This window comes from Aphelocoma coerulescens, chromosome 2, assembly GCF_041296385.1.
Source record: "Aphelocoma coerulescens isolate FSJ_1873_10779 chromosome 2, UR_Acoe_1.0, whole genome shotgun sequence".
NCBI classification, from domain to species: Eukaryota; Metazoa; Chordata; class Aves; order Passeriformes; family Corvidae; genus Aphelocoma; species Aphelocoma coerulescens.
Genome location: NC_091015.1, coordinates 53667694 through 53689691, shown reverse-complemented (window position 1 = coordinate 53689691; position 21998 = coordinate 53667694). Strand labels below are relative to the sequence as shown.

Sequence of the window (21998 nt, the reverse complement as noted above, 5' to 3'; positions counted from 1 at the left end):
TACTGTTTAAGATCTAACACAGGGAGTTGGCTAAAATAACCAACATTAGGGAATGAAAAGTATTACATTTCCCATAGCAATATCAACACCTCCCTGTTACAGCTCCTGTAACGTGATGTACATTTTGAGACAAACAGCAATATGGTGTGAGATAATATCTTTGGCCTGAAATCTAGCTGCAAAATCAGCCTTGCTACTACCCCTCCTCAAGATTCATTTGCCACTTTTTAAATTTTGCTAGAATTTACAGACACCATTGTCCCCAATGTATTCTTTAGTGTTTTCTCCCCACTGAAAATGAACAAAAAATGAAGACATTAACCCCTGCAGGTGCTCAGACAGTCCTGTTTACAGCCCACTACTGAACAGTAATTTAAGTGACCAAACAGATAAAAAATTACTCTGCACATAAAAATGGCCAGCATATCTACACAGCACATGTGCCAGACAATCAGACTTTTATCAGATATGTGCAAGGCTCATCCAGCCATCATGTAAGTGGAGTGTAGAAGACCTGCTGAACCTCAGGCTGAGCATGAGGATTATTCATCTGGCATCCCCAGCTGCAGCTCCTGGACAGCTCCAGGGGCTGAGCTGACATACAGTGTGTGGCTCTGGCACTTTCCTCCAGCCTTGGGCTGGAATCTAAGCATCCCTCACATGCAATCTCACAGGCAGCCCCAGCACCTGACTACAACTGCAGCTTTTTCATTAAACAACAGGAGTTGAAATGTTTGCTTTCATACATAATACTGCTAACAGCAGACTTTTAAAGGGAACTCTAACTCTTAAATTACTACAGTCTCTTGTCCATGCTGACTTTAATGACCATCCCTATGGGATACGACCCCAATTTTCCCTCACCCATAGCTTTAAAACAACAACATTACTTACAACTAGTTGTTTTAAAAAAGCAATGGTAATGGTTATTGTATTAATAGTATTCACAATGATACAGTAATGACTATACTTGGTAATCCATTAATAATAACTCAGAGAAGTTTCAGGGAGAATTTTCATCCTCATGTGGTTTATATATGCTGATTCCTATGCAAATTAAAAGCACGCCGACACATCTTATTATAATACTTGTCCATTTTGAACTTGTATTTGGTGAAATCATCACAGTCATATTATGTTTTGGAAGATGAACACATCCCAGCCTGTATTGCCACGACAAGAGATGAGATATGGATCCATCATGGGAGTGCATTCTCCACTTTGGGAGGTGGGTGTTCAGTACCACTAAAATGGCATGGACAGTGGGTGGCAGCAGGTTATAATTTTTTCCCTATATTATGTAATTAGTTCTGTCAATCCTGAACTTTTAAAAACTCAGAGTATAAGAAATAGAACAAACTGATGTATTTTTACTTATTGCTTCAATATTCTAGCATTTTAGAATCATATTTTCTGCTCTAAAGAGCTGAGCATCACAACTATTTTTAAGAGAGAACCCAGAGCATTCCATTACTGTAGAAACGGAAGCTTTAAAGGAAATCACGACAGGATCCATAATAAAATCATGACTGCCAGCAAAATCACGCAGCATGTGAAGAAGAAACCCCCAATGACATCACGTTGTCACTAAACACAAACAGCTGACAACTTACGAGGAAGGAACAGCAAGTAACGCAAGCAAGACCATGAGTGTCATGTTAAAGTATGACAGAGCCCAGCTGGGACACTTCTGGATGGGGAAGGGGAAGGGGCTTGTGAGGGGAGTGACACACAAATGTCAGCCCAACAGGCAGTGCCTGCTCTGGTGACAGCTGTGAGAAAAGGCAAAAACAATTGCTGAAAACTCTTTCAAAAGAAGAGCACTCCCTCAAGGCTGAATGACTCTAACGAGTCAGGATTAGGGAAATCATGAGCTCAAGGCATTTATATGCTGCTTACCTTTTCAGCAGCTGGTTAACAGTGGGTATCCTGGTCTGCTTCTACATGCAAGCACAATAGTGCATGGCTCCAACCAGCCCTGAGTGAGGACAGTACTGACTATTCTCTTAGTTCCTGTAGATCTGGGTCTCTTAACCATGTGTAAGATCTTTGGCTACTCCAGACTCCAAACAGCAATGCACACAGATCACACAGGGACACAGGGCATCAACTATTCCAAAACTTGCTATGTGGCTGAAGGCCTGAATATGAGCATACTTTGCAGATATGCAGGGCCAGCTGGTTGATAGACCATGAGCTGACTGAGCACATCTCACTCTTGGGCCATGTACACAAGCACAGGACACACCATGCTCCTGTATGAGTGACACCAGCATCAGCAGGAACAACACTTGTGTGAGTCCTGATCTAAGCCCTGGAGATGTGATAGGTCTGACACATCAAAAAAAGAAGATTCTTGTCATTATAGCTTTCTGTTGTACACTATTAACACAAGCTCCAGGAACATCCATCCCTTTGTGAAAATTAGGCTCCGCAGATCTGTATATGAGAGATAAGTGGTAATACTGATGTGAATCCCTGTTGTTACAGGGTTGGAGACCCCAAGGCCTCCAACAAAACACAGAGAACTGTACAAACAAGAGGCATTCCTTGCCTAGGGGAGCTAATCATCTAAATGAAAAAGACAGGCAGGGAGTTGGAGGGAAAGCAGAAGCACAGAGAGGTGAAAGCAATTTGCCCAAGGCCACGCAGACAGTCAGCGAGCAAACCAAAAATAGAGGCTGACCCCTTGATTGTCAGGCCATTGTTCTCTCCACTAGACTGAATCTCCCATGGTGAATGTGACATTAAATTGGTATTTCTGTTTTGCTGCTGTCATTTTTAAAAATAAAGCATGATGACAATGTCACAGTACTGAACTGCTGTAATCGAGGCCACACAAGCACTTTTAGAAACAATACCATGGAGAACATTTGTTAAGGGAAGAAAGCAAGGCTCCCAGACACAGAGACTGGAAAGCATACACTGATTACCAGCTACTCCTCTGCCAGGAGAGACTAGGGTTACTGCAGTTTTGAAGGCTCTACAAACATCATGTGCCTTTACCAGAGCAAACCCTGGACAAGAGTGCAGCTCAAAAGTTCAGCTGAGGGCAGACACCATTAGGAACTGGGAAAGGATCTGTTCCTGCAGAAAACTGTACAGGTGTCAGCAGTAGCTCCCAAACTGGCAGGGCAAAGTCTGTGCAGAGCGTGGCACTGCACATGAACTATTGCTGACAACTGATCAAGATCCTGGCTCCTCTCACACCACTCCAACCAGCAGGGCACTTGTCCTTTTAAAGCACAGGTTTTCATCCCCCATAAATGCCATTTCAAAATGCGGTAAAGTCTTCCAAAAGACCTACATCTACGTTTTCAAAGGGCTGCACCAGTGTCACTTCAGGCATCGCAAATGCAAAACAAAACTTCCATGAATGTGTACCTGAAGCAGTTTTTCAGATAATGCTAATAAGCATATACCATAGTACTTGGACAACTCAGCAGGAGGAACAGTCACACATGGTGTCCTCATGGAACAGGAATTCAATTACCTGCATTCCGACAACTTTTCTCGAGTGCATCGATATTTTATTACATTAATTCCAGAACAAAATCACACAGAATTCTTTCAGTTTTTAAACACACCTCCTTGGTACTACACATTCAGCCTTCATCCCCCAAACTGGAAGGCAGCAAATGTTTCTCTGATCTTCAAGAAGTGCAGGAAGGAGGATTCAGGTAACTACAGGCTGGGGTCAGCCTCACCTTAATCCTTGGTAAGATGATGGAGAAGATTCTCCTGGAAAGCATTTCCTAACACATAACAGACAAAAAAGGGAGCAGTCAGCATGGAGCTACAAAGAGAAAATCATATTTAATCAACCTCATTGTCTTCCTCAATGAGATGACTGGCTTGATGGAAAAGCAGAAATCACCAGCAGAGTCTGACAGCTGACTGGTTGGAAAGCAGGTTTGCCTAGAAGGGGATCCTGCTGGGAAAAAAGCTGACCATAAGCCTGCAATGCACCATTGTTGCAAAAACAAAGAAGTCAACCAGCATCCTGGGCTGCATTAGGATAAGCATCATGAGCAGGTTGAGGAACGTAATTCTTCCCCTCTACTCAGCACTGATGTGGATGCATCTGGAGTTCTGTGTCCAGTTCTGGGTTCCCCAATACAAGAAAGATAAGGACTTACTGGAGAAGTCCAGGGCAAAACCACAAAGATGATTAAGGGACTAGACCATCTATGGGAGATAAAGAGAGGCTGGAAGACCTGAGAGTCTTTATAAGGAAGAAGACTAGTGGAGGGATCTTACCAATGTGTATAAACAGTTGATAGGAGGAAATTCAAAAGAGGGAACCAGGCTCTGCTCAGTAATGCCCAGTGACAGGACAAGAGACAATACAGGCAAATGAAAACACAAAATATTACATCTAATCACAGGAAAACACTTCTTTTCCATTTGAGGGTGGTGGAAGAGTAGAACAGGCTGCCCACAGAGATTATTGGGTTCTCCATGAAGGTATTAAAAACTTGGCTGGATATGTTCAGGGAAAACCTGCTCTATCTTGAACAATGGGGGTAGACAAGATGATCCCAAGAGGTTGTTTCCAACCTCAATGACACTGTGATTTGCTGGTGCTTCAGTACATAAACAGCACAGTTTGCTTGCAATGACCCAACTACAGCTGGTGCAGGTGCATGCAAATATCTCCCCATGGTTTCTTGGTGTGCTTTCTCTCCTTTTGCCAACAACAGATTGCATCAAATTGAAGAATTTAATTCCAGTCTTAAGACTTAAATGTGACAAGTAATTAATTCCTTAATAAGCTGTGGTAATTCACCTTTACATCTTGTGTCCTTGTGACAGCTTCTGTGTATATTCCACTCCTTTCCACCTTTTGGCATGTGAACTGCACTCATTTACCTCATTCCCACTAAAAGTGAAAATGCAGAAATTAAATTGAAGGCAACTATGTTACTGACTTCATTATAGAAAATAGAGGATACTACTTTACAGAAATAATCGTGTCTGGCACAAAAGTCAGAGAAATTTGCAAAAAGAGAGTGAAACAATGCAATTTATGAAGATATTGCAATTTACTATTAATGCAGGAAAGGTACAGACTCACATTCAGACACTGACAGTGTCAGAATTCTTTAAGTGAAGGAAGAAAAGTGTCTTAAATATTTAATTTACCAATCATAAAGCCTTCTAACTTTCTTAAAATATAAGCTCACAGATTTCAGCATACTATTAAATGAAAATATTTAGTGCTTGCTCCTCCCCTGGGGAAAAATGAATAATAAAACTGTATTTCTGAAGAGTAAAAATTCCACTATTCCTAGGCAGACTTGATTGAGAAATCAGTAATTCTAGATTTATAATGCATCTTACAAGCTAAAATATTGAATTCTGTACTATGATGACAATCTTGATGTACGAACTGGTCTTAAGATTCACTAAGTCAGACACTAAGACCTCTGGCTATGGCAATTCTGGCTTCCTCTTGTAATCTGCACAGCATGGAAACACTTCAAAACACAAAATTGCCAAACTAGAGTCGAAAAAAAGGCAAGCTTGGGAAATTCATGCAGTGTAGTTTCCTGGAGAAAAAAACCCCAAAACATTAAAAACCCTACTAAGATGGCAAAGGTAAAAAAATGAGGTTTTCCAAAACAGATTAATTTCATAACACAGATCAATAGTAAAGTAAGAAAACTGAAGCTGTGGTTTCCCTTCTGTATGCCCTAAATCCACCATATGCTTAAGTCACACATGGATTTTACTTCAGTATAATTAAAATCTGCACTTTCAGGTCAATATTGTTGTGTTACCAAAGAAAGCAAGAGACTTACCACAAAAAACAAACCCAAACTAAATTTTGGGTTTCTCACACTACAATGCAGACTACTGTGGCTAGTTTATCAAAAGAATTAGTACAGGAATGGGCATACTCGGTTATGGAAAAACAAAGCTCCTCAGGATTTTCAGATGTGCAGCACTCTGTTGGAACCCTAGTTTCCAGCAAAAGAAAAGCTCAGTTACTCTAGGCACAAACCCAATCTGCCAGCAAGAGAGGAGAAATATGGATTAAGATTTCACAGTACTAGTTCCAACAGGTTTCTAAAATGCCTGGGCATACAGTATTCTACCTGGAGGTGGACTGTTTTGCCCAGTATCACAGAAAATTATCAAAAAGATAATCACAACTGAGTATTCTTCTACTAGAAGAGAACATATGCATGAAACTGTAATTTTTCATACTTTCCTCTATACAAAGTTCTTTGTAAGAACTACCCATAGCCAACTTGTTTTATGTCTCAAAAAAAAATTAATTTATTTAAAGAGGTCTTTGAGACACAAAATTAAAAGTTACTCTATAAATCTCTGAAACTGCAGGTCTCCTTTGTAATTAAATTTAAAATCCAATGGCTCTAAAATAAAATATTCAACAAATAATGTATGCAAATTGAAGAAGTACAGCTTGGACATCATGTCTGACCACTATTTAAAATAGTCATGTGTTGCAAACATATTGTATCAAAATTGCTCCCTTGGGCCAGGAAATAATATAAATATCTCTTTATGCAGGGTATGTTCCATTAAGTAATGCTGACATGAAGTTTCCATGCTAGCTCACATGACTTATGAAAAGAGTTTTGGAACGTGTGTACAACAAATTTTGTTTAAAATTATCTTTCATACACATAGATAACTACAGACATAAATATTTATTATTTTAAATTATTACATAACTGCACTATAAACACACAAAAAATGCTGTTATTTTCACGTTAGAGTTGTATTGATCTTGTGCTTTTTGATTAAACATCCTTAGAAACAGTTGATTACAACTGATAACCTAGACAGTAGAATTTAAAGAGAAGCTGGCAATACTTTTAATTTAACTTCAATATGGTCTACTGTTCCCAATGTCACCTTTAAATTCAGAAAAGGCAAATCTCTCCCACTACTAAACTTTCCCTTTTGTGGTTAACATTTAATTGATCATCAGGAGCAGTAAAAGGATCTTGAGTTCAGCCTGGCTTGCCAAGACAAGAGAAGCCACACTCACATGATCAAATAATCCATGCTGGAACAACTCCCAGCTCTGTGTTAATTAAGGTTATAACTTGATTTTCAGGCTTTAAAGGAAATTTCCACAGAAGGCTGTGAGGACGAAAGCAAGCCACCCTCCAGAAGAAAACAGTACTAGAATTTGCTATTCAGTATCACACAGGATTTCTGCAGCAAGTCCATCCACATTAAGGCCCTACCATGCCTGACAACAGAGAAAACAAGTACAAGGAGATAATTTCTGCACAGAAAAGCCTGAAATCTGGCATTATGCAGAACAATCTATGAACAATATGCAGAACAATCTGATCTACCAAAGCCTTGATGGAAGTTCTTAACCACAGCACATGGATGGCTCCACTACAGCAATGAACTCCAAGATTTTAATTAGGCTGCAGCCAAATGAGCAGACCAGGTTTTATTGCCTCACAGAGCACATCTTACAACCCCAAATAAATCCCTGATCCCCACTATGAGAATGGAAATTAGGGAAAAACGTGCTTGAAACGGAAACAAGACTCTTGCTTTCTGCGGTATCCCAGCACCTGCTGGTGTCTGAATGCTTTTCCAGCAAATGAAAACGCATTGCAAAAACAGGCAGAATTAGAATAGAAAGCAATGTGGCTCCAAGGCAGTGTGACACCCTTATATGGTGGCTCCCTTGCTGAAACCAGCTACTTAAGTGTAGAGGAAGAGAAATATACCCTGTAATGCAATTAGCTTCTAGGCACAAAAGGGGTACAATGACTGGAGAAAGATTTATTGGCATCACCATTGAAGACACACAGTAAGAGAGGAAAATACTCATCACTGGTAGGAAGTGTGTCCCTCCCAAGTTAGCTAATTACAGGTTGTCAGGAGGTGGGCAGATAATGTCTGAAGTATATTGTAAACTGGCTTATAATTAACTGTTACTCTCTTTAGATTACCTGACATCTCCATCTGTTCTTAATTACTTTGATAAACTTCAGCTCTTTGAATTAAGTGAGTTTTCGCTGGGAATTTGACTTACAATAAATATTTGGAAAAAAAAAATCAATGTTGTTCTGGAATTTCTAAGGATGAGGCTAAAGAACAACACACTTTTCACATATGTGGAAACACTAATCTTCTGATTTCTCCTTTGAGATGCTTTGCTCTTGCATGTGTTGGAGGACAACTTCTGAAAGACATCAGAAAGCTTGTGCATTTTTGCTCCATGAAAAAAAAAAAAAAGAAGCCTTGGCAAAATTATGTGATTTTGAGAAACCACAGTGAAGTTTACAGGGACTTTGCAGCATGGTGTGACTTTGCCAACACACTCTATATAAAAATAAATGCTCACTAAAGCACACACCCTTGCAAAGGCAGGAGCAGAGCCTGAGTCATCTGCTGTTGACAGATCTCTAAGAAGCAACTTGACAAAGCATGGCGTTTTACTCTCAGGCTGCCTCCCAAAGGGTAACAACCACCTGCTGCTCCTCTTGCCTCAAGTGCCAAAGACCTGCAAGGTTTGCAGAAACATGCAGACATTGCTAAAGATGCACATAGGTCTCAGTCCAGTAGCACACGACGAAGACTTCTTTGGTTTGTTTGGTTTTTTTTTCTATGCAAATGGACTACAGAAGCTGTGAAGATTCCTGTAAAGAAATGTAAGCTGTTCCTGCAGACCAATTTTTGGCTTATTGACCACATTACTCTCAGTTTCTGAAACAAATGAAACAAACAACAGCTTTAACCTCTAGATAGTCCTTTTTTTCTTTTCTGCAGTGGGACTACAACAAGTCAGATGTCCTGTGGGCAAACCAGTGAGAAATCACAGACTGAAAAGAATTTATAATGCATATGTTTGAGTTATCCTTCAGTCTTCTTTCTTAATCATTGCAAGACATATCTCTCGTGTGCTCACCACTGCAGCTTAAAATGCTCTTTAAACACCTTTGTGTCACTAAGATATTTAGAGTGTTAGATTGTGTTTAACCTATCCCAGCGATTTTCTTTTTGCAGCCCTCCTGGTTCTATAGAATGTTAAAAATGTTTTCAAGAAACTTTAAGAGCAAAGAAAGACAACTAGGTCACTACCAATGCAAAGAGTAAACCTACTGCATTAGCTGATAAAATATAATGTTGGTAAAGGTAACCAGGAGCACTAAGATTGACCTGAACTATATCTTTTCTCAATAATAACCAACTCTTATACTTCAAGGTAAAGCTCGTGAAAGGGAAAACAGAAAAGTGTAATGTTACCAAGGAAATATAATCAAAGACCAATGACAAATAGAAGGTCTCTGGGAAAATGGCACAGGTTTTAAATAGCAGGTATCTGGGGTAAGCACAGAATCATAAAGAAACGGATTTCTCTGCAGAGTACATTACATTTTTCTTTGCATTCATTTACTTGTCTGTTCATTTATTCTGAGTTTTCTCAGTACCGGAACTATTATTTACAAGCTGAAATTCCTAGTATTTTTACTGGGAAATGAACTGCCAAGATTGTCTCCAAAAGTCTAGGAATTTTTTTACCCCTTCTATAATTTCAACAGTTGGGTTTAAATTTTAAGCCTATTTCAATTTGGCATTGCAGTCAAGAGTCTGTAGAAGTAAACTTAGGTTAAAAAAGCAATAAAAATCTGCAAATTCGTGTGTGTTATCCCAAACCCACCAAACTAAAAGGTCAACTTACATCTCAAATAGATCCCAGCCACATTAAAGTATGTACCTGTAAGGCAGAATTACATAAACAGCTAAAAGCAGTACCAATCTTAGCCTGCAGTTCTATAAGCTTCACAGTCCCAGGTTAAAGATTTTTAAAGAATATTTTTCATTCCCACTCATACTGTAGTGTGGCACAACAAAAGTTGTGGTTCATTTGGGAATACGTCAATACTGAACACTGCAGGGATAGCTCAAAGTCACTGTCTGCCCCAGAAAGCATTGAGATCTACTCTCTTTAAGAGATCAGTGAGTAATGTGCATTTTAAAAGATTGTCCTGCTGAACAGAAGAAGACAGGGGAAGTAATTCTGAGACAGCAAAGGGATTTTAAGAGTTTCTGTCATCATGTCTTAATTCCCTGCTGGAAAAGAAACTTTCATTATAGAGAATGGCAGAAAAACCATGTCCTAAGAGGAAATTCCCCATACATAACAAAAGGCTTCAGTGATTTAGTGAAATGGGAAGTCTGAACAACCTGCCCTGTTCTGTCATTATGCTGTATTATGGAGAGAAATTACTTTGAAATTAGATTAAATTCAAATTAATCAAGATATCTGTAAAATTTTCAAAATATTTACTTCAACCCCCTAGAGGTATTTGTTAATGTTAGCAGCAATATGAAGGATACCTCTTGTGAAGTATCCCTCTTGTGGAGGGAGCTCTGCTTCAAATATTTAATTAATTTGAACTTCAATTATTGAAGCACAAACAGTATTGACATAATAACATCAAGTAAATTTCACAGATGATGTTAGTGAATATTTATTTATAGTTCATATTTATTTATATGAGCTAAACCAGGACCACATGATCCCACTAGATATATGCATGCTGAATCTGAATGGCAAATTTGGTTTCAGGGTGGTTTTTCCTCCCTCTGACAGCACCATTGTGGATTTTTAAATATCCTAAATTAACATTTCTCATGTCCTTCCTGTAACGAGGCCAAAGAGGTTGTAAATACACAGAAAAGTCATTTAGACATGGTACTTTTACACACAACTAAATCCTAGCAAACACAGAACCTGAAATGACATCTTGCAGAGGCTTTGCGTAAACCAGTTAAAAGACCCTAAGTATTTTGTGATCTTTCACTGTAAACTTAGGAAAACAGGAGTAACTGGAGGAAAATAACCAAAACCTGAGATACTTTTGGATAAGCAGAAAGCTAGGCAGCTCACCTAATGGGAAGAGCTTATTATCTCTTGAAAAATTTTTTTTTCTATTGCAAACTCAGACTAACTTAGCAATTAAAAAAAAATAGTGAGATGGTACAGCTCCTTGTCATAAGAAAAAGCAAAGCTCAATTAAATCTTGATGTAAGCTTGAATTAATTTATTTCAGACCCGTGGCAATATCCCCTGACACTGCAGGTTTTTTAATTATTAGGCATAAAAGCAGCAGTCTAATAAATCCCAACAGTAATGATAATGGCAGAAGCATTTTGCTTTCTGCAGACTTTCAGGGGCCGTAAATGCTGCATTTATTCTGAGGGCAGTGTTCAGATCGAGATGAATCTATAGAAGCATCTGGAGACAATTATTCAGCTAGAATTAAAAGCAGAACAGACCTGTGAGATCTGTGCCTGAAAGGAGAGAACCTTAGTGCTCTGGAAACAGCGCTGTGCCAGTGCAGGAGCTCTTCAGATTTGTTATATTATGTACCACAGAACACTCTACCTCCTCTAGGAAGATGGTTCACGAGTGAGAGCAAGTCATTTTAAATGAGGGAAGAAGAAGATTTTCTGCTTATCTTACATATATGTCAAATAGGGAAAAGAGTCAAACAACCAGTATGTTGTTGTTCTGACAGGATTAGAAAAAGTCTCACCACAGAGAAGCAATAAAGATTGTAGCACCTGGTTCCCCACCCCAGATCTCTTTAGATTTGCCTGAATCTTTGCTACCAAAGGCAAAAGACATTTTTAGCATGAAAAAGCCATCACAAAAGCATGTTAAGGCAGTTATGCTTTCTGGCTTGCCTTGACAGAAATTGCCCACTACTAAGGAAATTCTGGCTAATACAGAGTCCCAGTTTAAAGCATTCTCTGATTAAGCTAATTCTTTCCCACCACATAGTATCTGAGTTTTTTTCTTGCAAAATGTGAATAACAGAATTTAAGTGTAATTTAAATAAATAACATAATTTAAGCATCGATAATTCTTAAACAACAATCTCCTCGATACACAAAGCATGCCTGCAGAGTGACCCAGATCTTACCAGTGAAGGGCAAGATCCATGTTTATAACATGCTGATTTTCTCTTACATACCTTATAGCAATGGAAGTTAGTTGAAACATGCAGGATGAAACATGTAGGATATAAGCTAGCTCACTCTGTATCTACAAGCTCTGCTAAAAGGAAATTACTTACAGAACCTAAATTCTCACTTATATTAAGCTCTCATTCCTGACCTGGCTCCCCAGGTGCACTTCATAAACTTCATCTGCTGGTCCTCCCAGAAAGAACAGGTGGAGCTGCCATTTGTGTAAAATACACCCATACCTGATTTCAAGAACAGGATTTGCTATTATTTAAGAAATGCCATCACAATGGACCAGGCTACTTGTGAAAAATCTCATTATAAGAGAATTTTTAGAGTTTATTGTATCAGCTGGCCAATTTCAACCAAATCAGCTAGCCCTGGACACAAGCCTGAAACAGTCTGTTAGAATGTATGATAACGTCTATGTGATAACTAGGAGAATCACAGTTCTTAGATTTTTTCTTCACTATTAAAAAAGTTATTAAACCCATGAAACCTAGCAGCTAAAGACAGCTACTACGGAGGAGGTGTTTCCCTTCACTAAATGCAAGGCTTTATTTTTATGTTTTGGTTTTTTTCTGATCAAGATTTCCCATCTGCTATGTTCTCCACTAAGGAATTTTCCAGTGAGCTCTCTTCAGATTTCACTTGACAATCATTTGGACACGAAAGGCTGCTTTTCCAACAGGTGTCTCTCAGGTTCAACTGCACTGCCTTGACTGCTGAAAAAACACACCACTGCAGTGGGAAACAACTTTTAAAAGCCCACAGAGTAGGGGTTTTTTAATCTGAAGGCAGAAACCCCAGCTCTGTGTCCCCACCATCCCACTGTTTTGCCATGTTACAGCACACAGGGAAGCAAAATCTGAGCCATTTTGATGCTTTTCTGACCATGGACCTACCTTGTGTGTAAAACAAAGTAGCACGCTCTTCTGCCTTGGAAAGCCCTTCTTTGAACTCTGGCCAAAATAAGGCACAGAGCACACAGACACACAGTAAGGATAACAGAGAAAAGTAGACTAGAGATACCCTACTTCTGATAGATGAGACGAGGCTCTGGACTGATCCTTACAGAGGATGCAGGAGAAAAGTTTTAAAATGTCTGACCTAGTTAAGTGGGTGGTGTATCTGTTGTTCATCATTCAAGGCATAGTAAGATTTTCAGAGCCTGGAGCCTTCCAAAACCCTGATTTTCCATATGGAGCCTGTCACATCCATGTTTTTTATTTAAGCACTCCAGGTCTGTATGACAGCAAGTAAAAAATTAAAAAAAAAAAAAAAATATATATATATATATAAAAAATTTTATATATATATATAATATATATAAAGTTCACATGAGCTTTATCAAGGTAGGGATTGCATTTCTCTCATAATGGAGCAAAAAAAGGAAAGCCAGAGTGATCTACTCAACACCAGATGGTGAGCACCTTCTGAGCAGGAAGCAGAATGCAGGTCCACCTTCTACTTCCTCACCTGATGCATTCTGTCACCTACGGAGTAATAAAAATATTTCCTCCCTTCATGTACTATAAAAAATAACCTCTATGAGTCCTCATACATATATCTGTGATATAGCATATGTAGAGACATAGAGGAAACACCCTCTTCCTCCACAGCAGGATCTGTGTATTAATTTTCTATCTTTAAATATACATCAAAGTTATGTTTTGATTTGAAGTTCTTCTACCCTTCATAAACCATTCAAAGACATCTGAAATTCACAGAATCAGCATCAGCAACCATCCAGGAAAATGGAAGTGTCCAAATAATTTTGAAAGCCACAATGATGTCTTCATAACCTAAATGAAAAGTGTGCAAATATCAGACAGCTCATGAGATTCAACACAATTTAGAAGTCATTGCCTAGCTTCAACAGTGAGAGTGCATACATTCACTTTGTATTTTACAAAGTAATTCTGACAACACTTTTCAGCTTAAGCAATGCTGCAGTGGCAACTTTTCAATGTGCCCTTTAATAACTGGAGTGGTACATGTGAACTGAGTGAAGCAGAATCTTCAGTGTGACAGGAGTGTGACAGAAGCTAACTAAGCCCATAAAAAGGCCAAACCACGCACTGTTGTATAAAATAAGAGAGTCCAGAAGTGGTGCTGGTCTGTATTTACATCCTGGTAGCACCCGTCAGCTGTACTGTGTGCCTGAGATCTGAGCCGAATTTAAGGTGGTGCTTTCCTGAGAGGCCCTACACTTAAACATAAAGGAACTGCCATCATCATCTTTTATATTTCACCAAAAAGGACTTGGGACATGCAAAATTTAACACAGCTGCCCTTAGAGATCATCTGAAGGAAAGCTGGGAGCTACATCCTGACTTTCAGAATTTTGAGACCGTAATTTTCTCACATGATGCTCTAATATCAGTAACTGGTGCATCTGAGCAATGGCAGCTGTGGGAAGGACACTGCCAAACTTGGAGCAAACCTTCCAGAGGGGACATATATGCTCATTTAGCACAATGCTCCATATCCCTTTGAAAGCAGATTTAAATAAAGGCTGCAAGGCTGAAGTCCCTGCTGTCTGAGATCAAAGAGGGTTTCTGTCCCAAAACTCCCTCCTCAATGTTTTTCACATCCAGACTATTCTAGATGCTGTTGTTGTAGCTAGTCCATGCCGATCACCTGAGAAGCTCATTTGGCATCCATTAATCCCATCAAAAGTGAGCCGTTGCTAAAAAAAGGTATCACAAAAGTGGTAACACTACAGAGAGCTGAATGTGCATTGTTTTGAATTTACCTCTGCAATTTTCTCAGGCTCTTACTTGCTTCCTTTGCAAGCCCTGTGAACCTGCTGTTAATCACTTGCTCTGTTTCACCTTGGACCTCTCTTGTCACCAGAGAGGAGGTTGCTGGAGGCCCAGCCACTACAGCCCTGGGGGCTGGCACAGAACACGTGAGGAGGAATAAACATTTTAACTTTTCTGGCTGGCTGTCCCTTTTTGTTTTGTTGGTTTTATGGTTTTTTTTTTTAAGTCTATTAATGCAACATATTGTCAAGTCATAGCCAGCTACCTGTAGAGCTGGAGGTCTGTTTTTGTTAGGACTAATTATATTAAGCACTGGAATGTGGTAGCTTATGGAGTGTGTGAGGCAGGTATCCATCAAACCATTTGCAAATTATATACTGGAAGTGCTGTTCAAGATCCTGAACATTACCCTCTAGTGTTACTAATCCTTTATGCAGATATGTGCTGTTTAATTGCCAGTTGGGAATTACAATGACACGTTACATGACTAATTTTTCAAACTGCAATTGTACTATTTCCCCCACCCTCCTCCTTAGACTTTTCCTGTCAATCTCCTTTCACTCTACTCTGTTGCTGTTTCTCTTGCCAGAACCACCTTTATTGGTAGCAACTGCAACACTTCGAAAAATGGAAAATACAGTATTTAAATGTACCACACAGAATGGACTCAATAAAGTATGCTTTTACAGGTCTCAAAACCAACCCTCTCTACCCCAACCCATGTAAGACTGCTTTGAAAGCTGGTGTCTCTCAAGAATACTCAATCTCTAATTATAATTTCCATTAGGAGAAAAATAACCACTGTTGCCACACTATGCCCAGGACTAACATAGACACTAGATAAGTATGTTTTCTGTGTGAGTGGTCTAGCTTCTTTACTCAGAGAAAGAGTTTCAGGGAGCAGTGTTGATACAGACATGCTCCAAAATATTAGCATTAAATTTCCTCACATCCAATAGCCCTTTGAGCCTAGATGCAATACACAAGAGGGCATTTTGTGATAGGTCACAATGCCAAAGACTGAAAAGCACCAGTTGTAATGTGGTGGGGTTTTTTAAAACATGTAAGAGAACTACTTCACACCACCACCCCCCCCACAGATGAATGGCTCAGGATTTCTGAAGCACAGGAGGCAGAGTCATTCAAAATGTAGCTCACAGCGGAGCTGCATTCACACTTCTCAGTACAGCACTCTACAGTTTTCTCCCCCAGGACAATTTCCAAACGCATGTTTGATCAGAGGTATGCTTTGCCACCACAGACAGACGCCTGGCCACTGATGAATTTGCAGGATTGAGACAAGTCATCATAAATTTTTTCCTTGCTAATAGATACTAATTCACTTTTTATCAACCCAGAGTTTGAAAGTTCTTTTGACAGTTGCAACTACCTGAGATACAAAGAACTCAAGAAATCCCCTAGGTTACAAAGTCCTGCAAACACATCAGTGAGACAAAATTACAACTGTGACTCCTGACACAATAACTACCATTCTTTATATGGGTTTCCTCTATCTCAATTTATATTTAAATATAAATTTATTCAATTTTCCATATTCCAGGCACTGTTCTAAAAGCCCCTACATCAACAGCCAGGAAAAACCGCGAACAAAAAGCAAATCTGTCATCAGCAAATTGAAAACAATGAGAGCCATGATGTCTCCATTACATTGTTAATCTCACATACAACCTCAGAGCATGATTGACTATGGGAAACAGTATTTCCTAATTAGATGAACAAACTTTCATTCAACACTAATTATCTCTTGGGACCTTAATGAAAAGAGAAGGAGGGCTCCTTCAGTCTGGGGCCTGGAGAAGCACCCCACAAGTCTTCACATCAACGGACAGAAAAAGAGAGGAAACCAAAATGAACCAGGATCAGCATCTGATTCCCATGTATAGCCCAGAGACATCCCTTGCCGAATTATAACAACAAGTTTTACAGCATATTAAATTTCAAATCAAAACAATCAGGACAGGCAGTATAACAGATCCAGCACCCACACCCACCTCATTACCTTATAAAGATTCCTTCCCAAAGCAAAATGTTCATTCAGGGAAGGCACTGGGCACTTGGTCCCAGAACAGCCCTCGAACAAAGGGACTAACAAAACCCCTCCAAAAGAGTGTTAGCAATTCCCTGTTGGCTTCTAACATCTAGAGACAAAAGTCACACTGTAAAGGCACACCACGCTGATTCCCAGAAACGTGGAGAATTTTCAAATATTTTGGTGGGGGATGGGGGTATGAGGAGAATGGAAGGCATATTTGGCATGATTATTTTTATGTTGTCCCACAGTATTTTCCAGTTACTGTGAAGAATTTTCATTCTACTACAGCACCTTTCTGATGACAACAATTTATCAAAGTAAATCCCAAGAGCACTACAAATCTGATACTAATCTGAAAACAAAAGGGGTTTTTTTGCTATGATGAAATGGCACTTCCAAAGAGTTCACAACTTCATCAAGCAAAAGGGTTCTGGTTTCAGGCAATTTTTATTTAGGCACTCTTTCAAAATTCAATCTTCATTTTTTGAAGTTGCTTCTGCAAAACTAATTAAATAAAAAAGAATAAAACTACTTGAAATGAATGGAGGTACAAACTCAAAGACAGCTTTAGGTCAGAGATGGCTTTTCCACTATGTTAACATGATCCTATTTGTGAACAGATAAAGATAAATGAAAGACCAATGAAAGAGCTTTCTGTTAGCTCCTGGGCTAAAATGGACAAGATGTTTGCCTGGACAGCGCTAGCAAAAGACACAGGGGGGATGTAAGACAGGAAAGTGCATGAAATGCACTTCCAGTACAGGTAACTGGCAACCATCACCACTTATTTCATGATCCACAAATCTGGGGTCATATTTTGAAAGCTGAGAGAGCAGAAGATGTAAAAAGAGTAATTAACTCTCTAACCAGACTCATGCAGTGCCTATCTGAAAGAAGACTTCACAAAAACCTAGATGCAGAAAAGATATGCTGCTACAAAAAAAGTACAAGAAATCCAAATACTTAATTCAGCACACAAGTTTGGAAAACCTCATCTTTGTCAGAAACACAAAGCAATTGCTTTTTCCACCTTCCATTTCCCTCAAGTTGAAGAAGCAGGATGAAACATGTGAATGTAGAATCTCATTCTTACCAGAGACACTTAAGCAGTGAGTGCTTCAGTGTCTATTTCATGTGAGAGGTGGGCCTGAACAACAGGAACATGGAGTGATTTATTTATTGATGTGGTCAATCTTTTTTAAAATGACAAATTAAATTCTCACTTTAACTTCTTTGGTAACACAAGAACACTTTAAGAGGGTAATACTGCAAACTGCACTAGCCAGAGGAAAGACACATTTGTTACTGCCATTCGCTGCCACTGGCTACAAGTCTGGAGGATTTCCAATTTTCTCACCAAGAAGAAAAACCCCTTTGCTAACCACAGCATTTATAATGCTTCTAAGGGTACCCACACATAATTGGGCAGCTGTTCACAGCTAACAGGATAAATCTTTTGGAGAAAAGAAAAGCACTGAGGAAGCATAGAGCTCCTTTATCAATAGGAAGTAGGATAAAAATAATATAATTTGGCAAAATAATCTGAATTACTTGTGGACAGTCAAAATAGTCTTCATATATAGACTAAAATGAGAGAGTCAGAGAGGCATACAATACAGGTATAAAATAGCCTTCTCTCCTTGTGCAAGTTATATAGAAGCTATTTATCTTTAGTATGTGGTGCCTTAGTGGGAGAAGCAGCTTCCTTCACTGCACCATGGCACCACCTCCCAGTTCCTCAACTCACAGTGGGCCCCACCACACATTATGAATAGAAGCAGCAAAGAGCATGCACACAGTATGTCCCTTGGGGACTGGCAGAGTGCAGGCCGTAAGCTGTCTTCACTCCTTAAGGTGGGAATGCCAGCCTCAGCTGAAGCAACAGACCGATTTCTGTACTTTGGTAAAGCCTGGTGTCTGCACAAATACAATAGAAGAAAACAGGAAGACTCACCAAATGCTGAAACAAACATACATCAAACCAGGTAGCCATCTTTCACTCGTGCTAATTAAAAAATGTTCAGTGATATGTCTATGTGAAAGGGCACTCTGCTCTGCTTAAAGCTACTGCTGGAGTGTTAACCACAGCATGACTTCTTGCTTTATCACATACATTTTATGATGAACAGCACATGAAGTTCCAGTTGCAGAATTGACAAAATTTCCATAAATTGTGCTCTATACTTACGATTTTCCATCTCAGGTACTGTAAGGCATGATGTCCCCACCTGACACTTAAGTGCCCATACTTAAAGAATCTTGTGCAATTTTAATTAGCTTTTAATTTGTCACCTTCACTGAAAGTCCCTCAGCTTTTGCAAAACTGAAAGGTTAAGTAAGTCCAACCTATAATTTGTATGCTGCTTATTATGAGGAATAACTCTGTTACATCCTTTCATATCCAGCTCCTCCCAGGTTAGCAGTCCCAATATTTTTGCACGCTATTTACGTAATATTTATTCCTACTAGGGAAAATGTTTAATAGCCTTTCTTACAATGACTTGCTGAAGGTAGGTGAAGCCAAACACAAGCAAGCATTTATATATTAACATTGAACATAAAGCCATGATACTCTACCCTCATTCATTCCCTACAAAAATCCAAGCACTTACCTCTCTGTGCAACTGAGAAACCCAAAGGCTTAGCCATGTTGACTGCTGCAAAACTCATCTAATAACAGTACATTAATAACACTTAGTGCTTTACAACCAGAGCACTTAACTTTTCAACCACTCACCTCCAAGACCTCAGGATCATCAAATCCATTCTGCACATGAGGAAACCTGATACATGGAATTTCCCCAAGGTCACTTGACAGCTAAAACTGGGAACCAGAGTTTCTAAAACACTGATTAGTCCTCCAAGCATTCAGGCACACGTTCACTTCCAAGGCTACTTAAAGCTAGAAAAGATCGCCTAATTAGCACTTGTATTTAGCTGTTTTAATAGAACTCTCTTTCCTACTCTCCTCTTCAATTCCATTTTTAGATGCTTTTCTTAAAGCTGAGTGCAGCAATGCAGTCTGCTGTATGTTATGCAAGTTCAGCTTTATTCTGTCTAGCAGAAATGAAATCTTCACAGTGCATACTTCAAAATAATTAAGATAGATCAGTATAGCAAAAAACCCAGCAGAGATCAACCTGTCAAAGCAACCAGTTTGCACATTTCTCTCTCTCTCTCCTCCTCAAGTTAGGGAACAACTGAATAAACCAAAGACTGTTCTTGGCTCCTGTGCAAAATCAAAGCTCTTGTCCTTGCTCTTCATGGGTACAGTGAGCAAAAGGATATGCTGTCTATGATCTACTGAGATGCTAAAGCATGGTAAGGACAAGGAGGTCAAGAGGCAGGATACAAAACAAAGAGACAGGGGCAGGATAAGGAGGAAGAAAAAAATTGAATAGAGCAGCATGCATTTTTGGAAGGAATTGCATCAATTTCTACAAGTATATACAGCTGAGAAAAATAATTTTCACTGCAATTTACTTAAAATTAGTAAATGCCTTAAGTACAATATGAACGGGATCATTCAGAGAACTTTTTAAAAAGCAGAACAAGAGCCATATGGGTCAAATGAAGACAACATGCACATGGTAGAACTAAGACTTAATTATCTGTGCTATGCCACAGAGCAAGTGAACGTTCCTACACAATTCTATGATCTCGGAAGCAAAAACACATTTCCTGGCACTTACTTGACAATGTCACAGCTTCCAAGTTCTGTAGAAGTTCTCACTAATGTCAGACAGGGACCTCAAACAGCAGAAATAGCAACTGTCAAAAACTGTACACAAAGCTCCAAGCTATGGCTGAGGCAGACTACCTAAAATACATTTCGGCTTCCTTTTACCAGATGGTTGAGCCTGCTTGAAAGCAAAACACAATTGCTAAGCAGCATTATATCTTCCTTAGTTTTCCAAAACTAAGTCCTGAAACTGACTGTTTTGTTACAGCCAAATGCACTGATGAACAAATACAAAGTTCAGTTATTAACTAGAAGTACTACTTTTCCTCAAGTACCATACCAAGGTTTTGCCAAATTTTGGTGCTTTTTTCCTCTTTTTCCCTCTAAAGACTGTAAAGAGTTTTATATTAAAAGTTGTATCAGCTAAGCAGAAGAGATGTATCCTATGGGTAGGCTAACTTCAACTTTATCATGTTTCCACAAATACCTGCTTTGTTCTGCTGACATTAAAACACATTACATTGTTTTACAGAGTCCTCCAAACAAAACCATATTAAATATAAAGGTTTTATTTAGGACTGTTCCTGAGGCTGGCAAAGCTTCTTTCTATTTGAAGAGTGTTCTGCCTGCCAAGTGAGTCTAGACTTTTATTTTCTGTTGCAATTTTCATTTTATCAGAAGCATTGCTCCACTTTTACATTAGTGCTAATCCCAATACATGTCAGTTGCAGAAAAATGTACTGGGTTCTGCAAGTAGACTAGACCTTAATGCATTTCCTCAAATCTTACTCTGATGTGCATGAAAAATCCCCATGGCATATCTAATTAGTCTAACTAATTTTCAAGTTCCAGTAAGACAATTACATTTTCTACTGATGCAAATTGTTACAGTCTAGTTATATTTGACCAGGCACCTCAACAAACTCAAAAGAAAATGTAATGAACATTCAGCAATAACTCTGGATTGAAGAGTCAGTGAAGGTAATTGAGATACTTTCGCTTTCTCCATTTTAAAAGCAGCAGTTAAATTGGGAGTACAAAAACCAAAGTTAATAAAAAAAGAGCAGTTCTCCTAAACTTTCAAATAAATTTGTGCTGCAAGCAACCAGTGCGACAATTTTTGGGACCCGGTTTGAGCCACCCAAAACATCACTTTGACTGCAGGAAGTCTGAGTATGTGCAGCATGACTGTGTTTTTTCACTAGTTAATGACACAGAAAAGTGACTAGGTCTCTGTTTCTTAATAGCTGTTACTAGCAAAGGACCATCACCAACATAGCAGCTCTTACAAAGCAGAATAATGACTTCCTGCAGACCCTCCTACCCATGGCCTGGCCCAAGAAAGCAAAGCAAGAGTCCACTAAGTGATGCACTCTCACCACCTGAGCAAGAGTTTTGAGAACAAGTGAGAAAATTACACAACACATGGATGTGAAGGCATGAAAGGATTAGGTACCCATGCTCCCACTCACAACAGAGACAGAAATCTTTTGACATACAGATGGTGAGACCA

General features: G+C 39.1%; 1 protein-coding gene across 9 annotated transcripts in view; it reads right to left on the bottom strand.

Annotated features, from left to right (window-relative positions):
• Positions 1-21998, bottom strand: part of MYRIP (myosin VIIA and Rab interacting protein) — a 208528-nt gene that overhangs the window by 88130 nt on the left and 98400 nt on the right. Inside the window, exon 1 of one of the 9 annotated variants that reach the window (XM_069007511.1) lies at positions 11991-12092. The exons of the other annotated variants lie outside the window; for them this stretch is intronic. Within the exon in view, the coding sequence (XP_068863612.1) occupies positions 11991-12019 (29 nt within the window). The 5' untranslated portion in view covers positions 12020-12092. Of the gene's footprint in view, positions 1-11990; positions 12093-21998 lie in introns of those variants that run through there. 9 annotated transcript variants of the gene reach the window in all.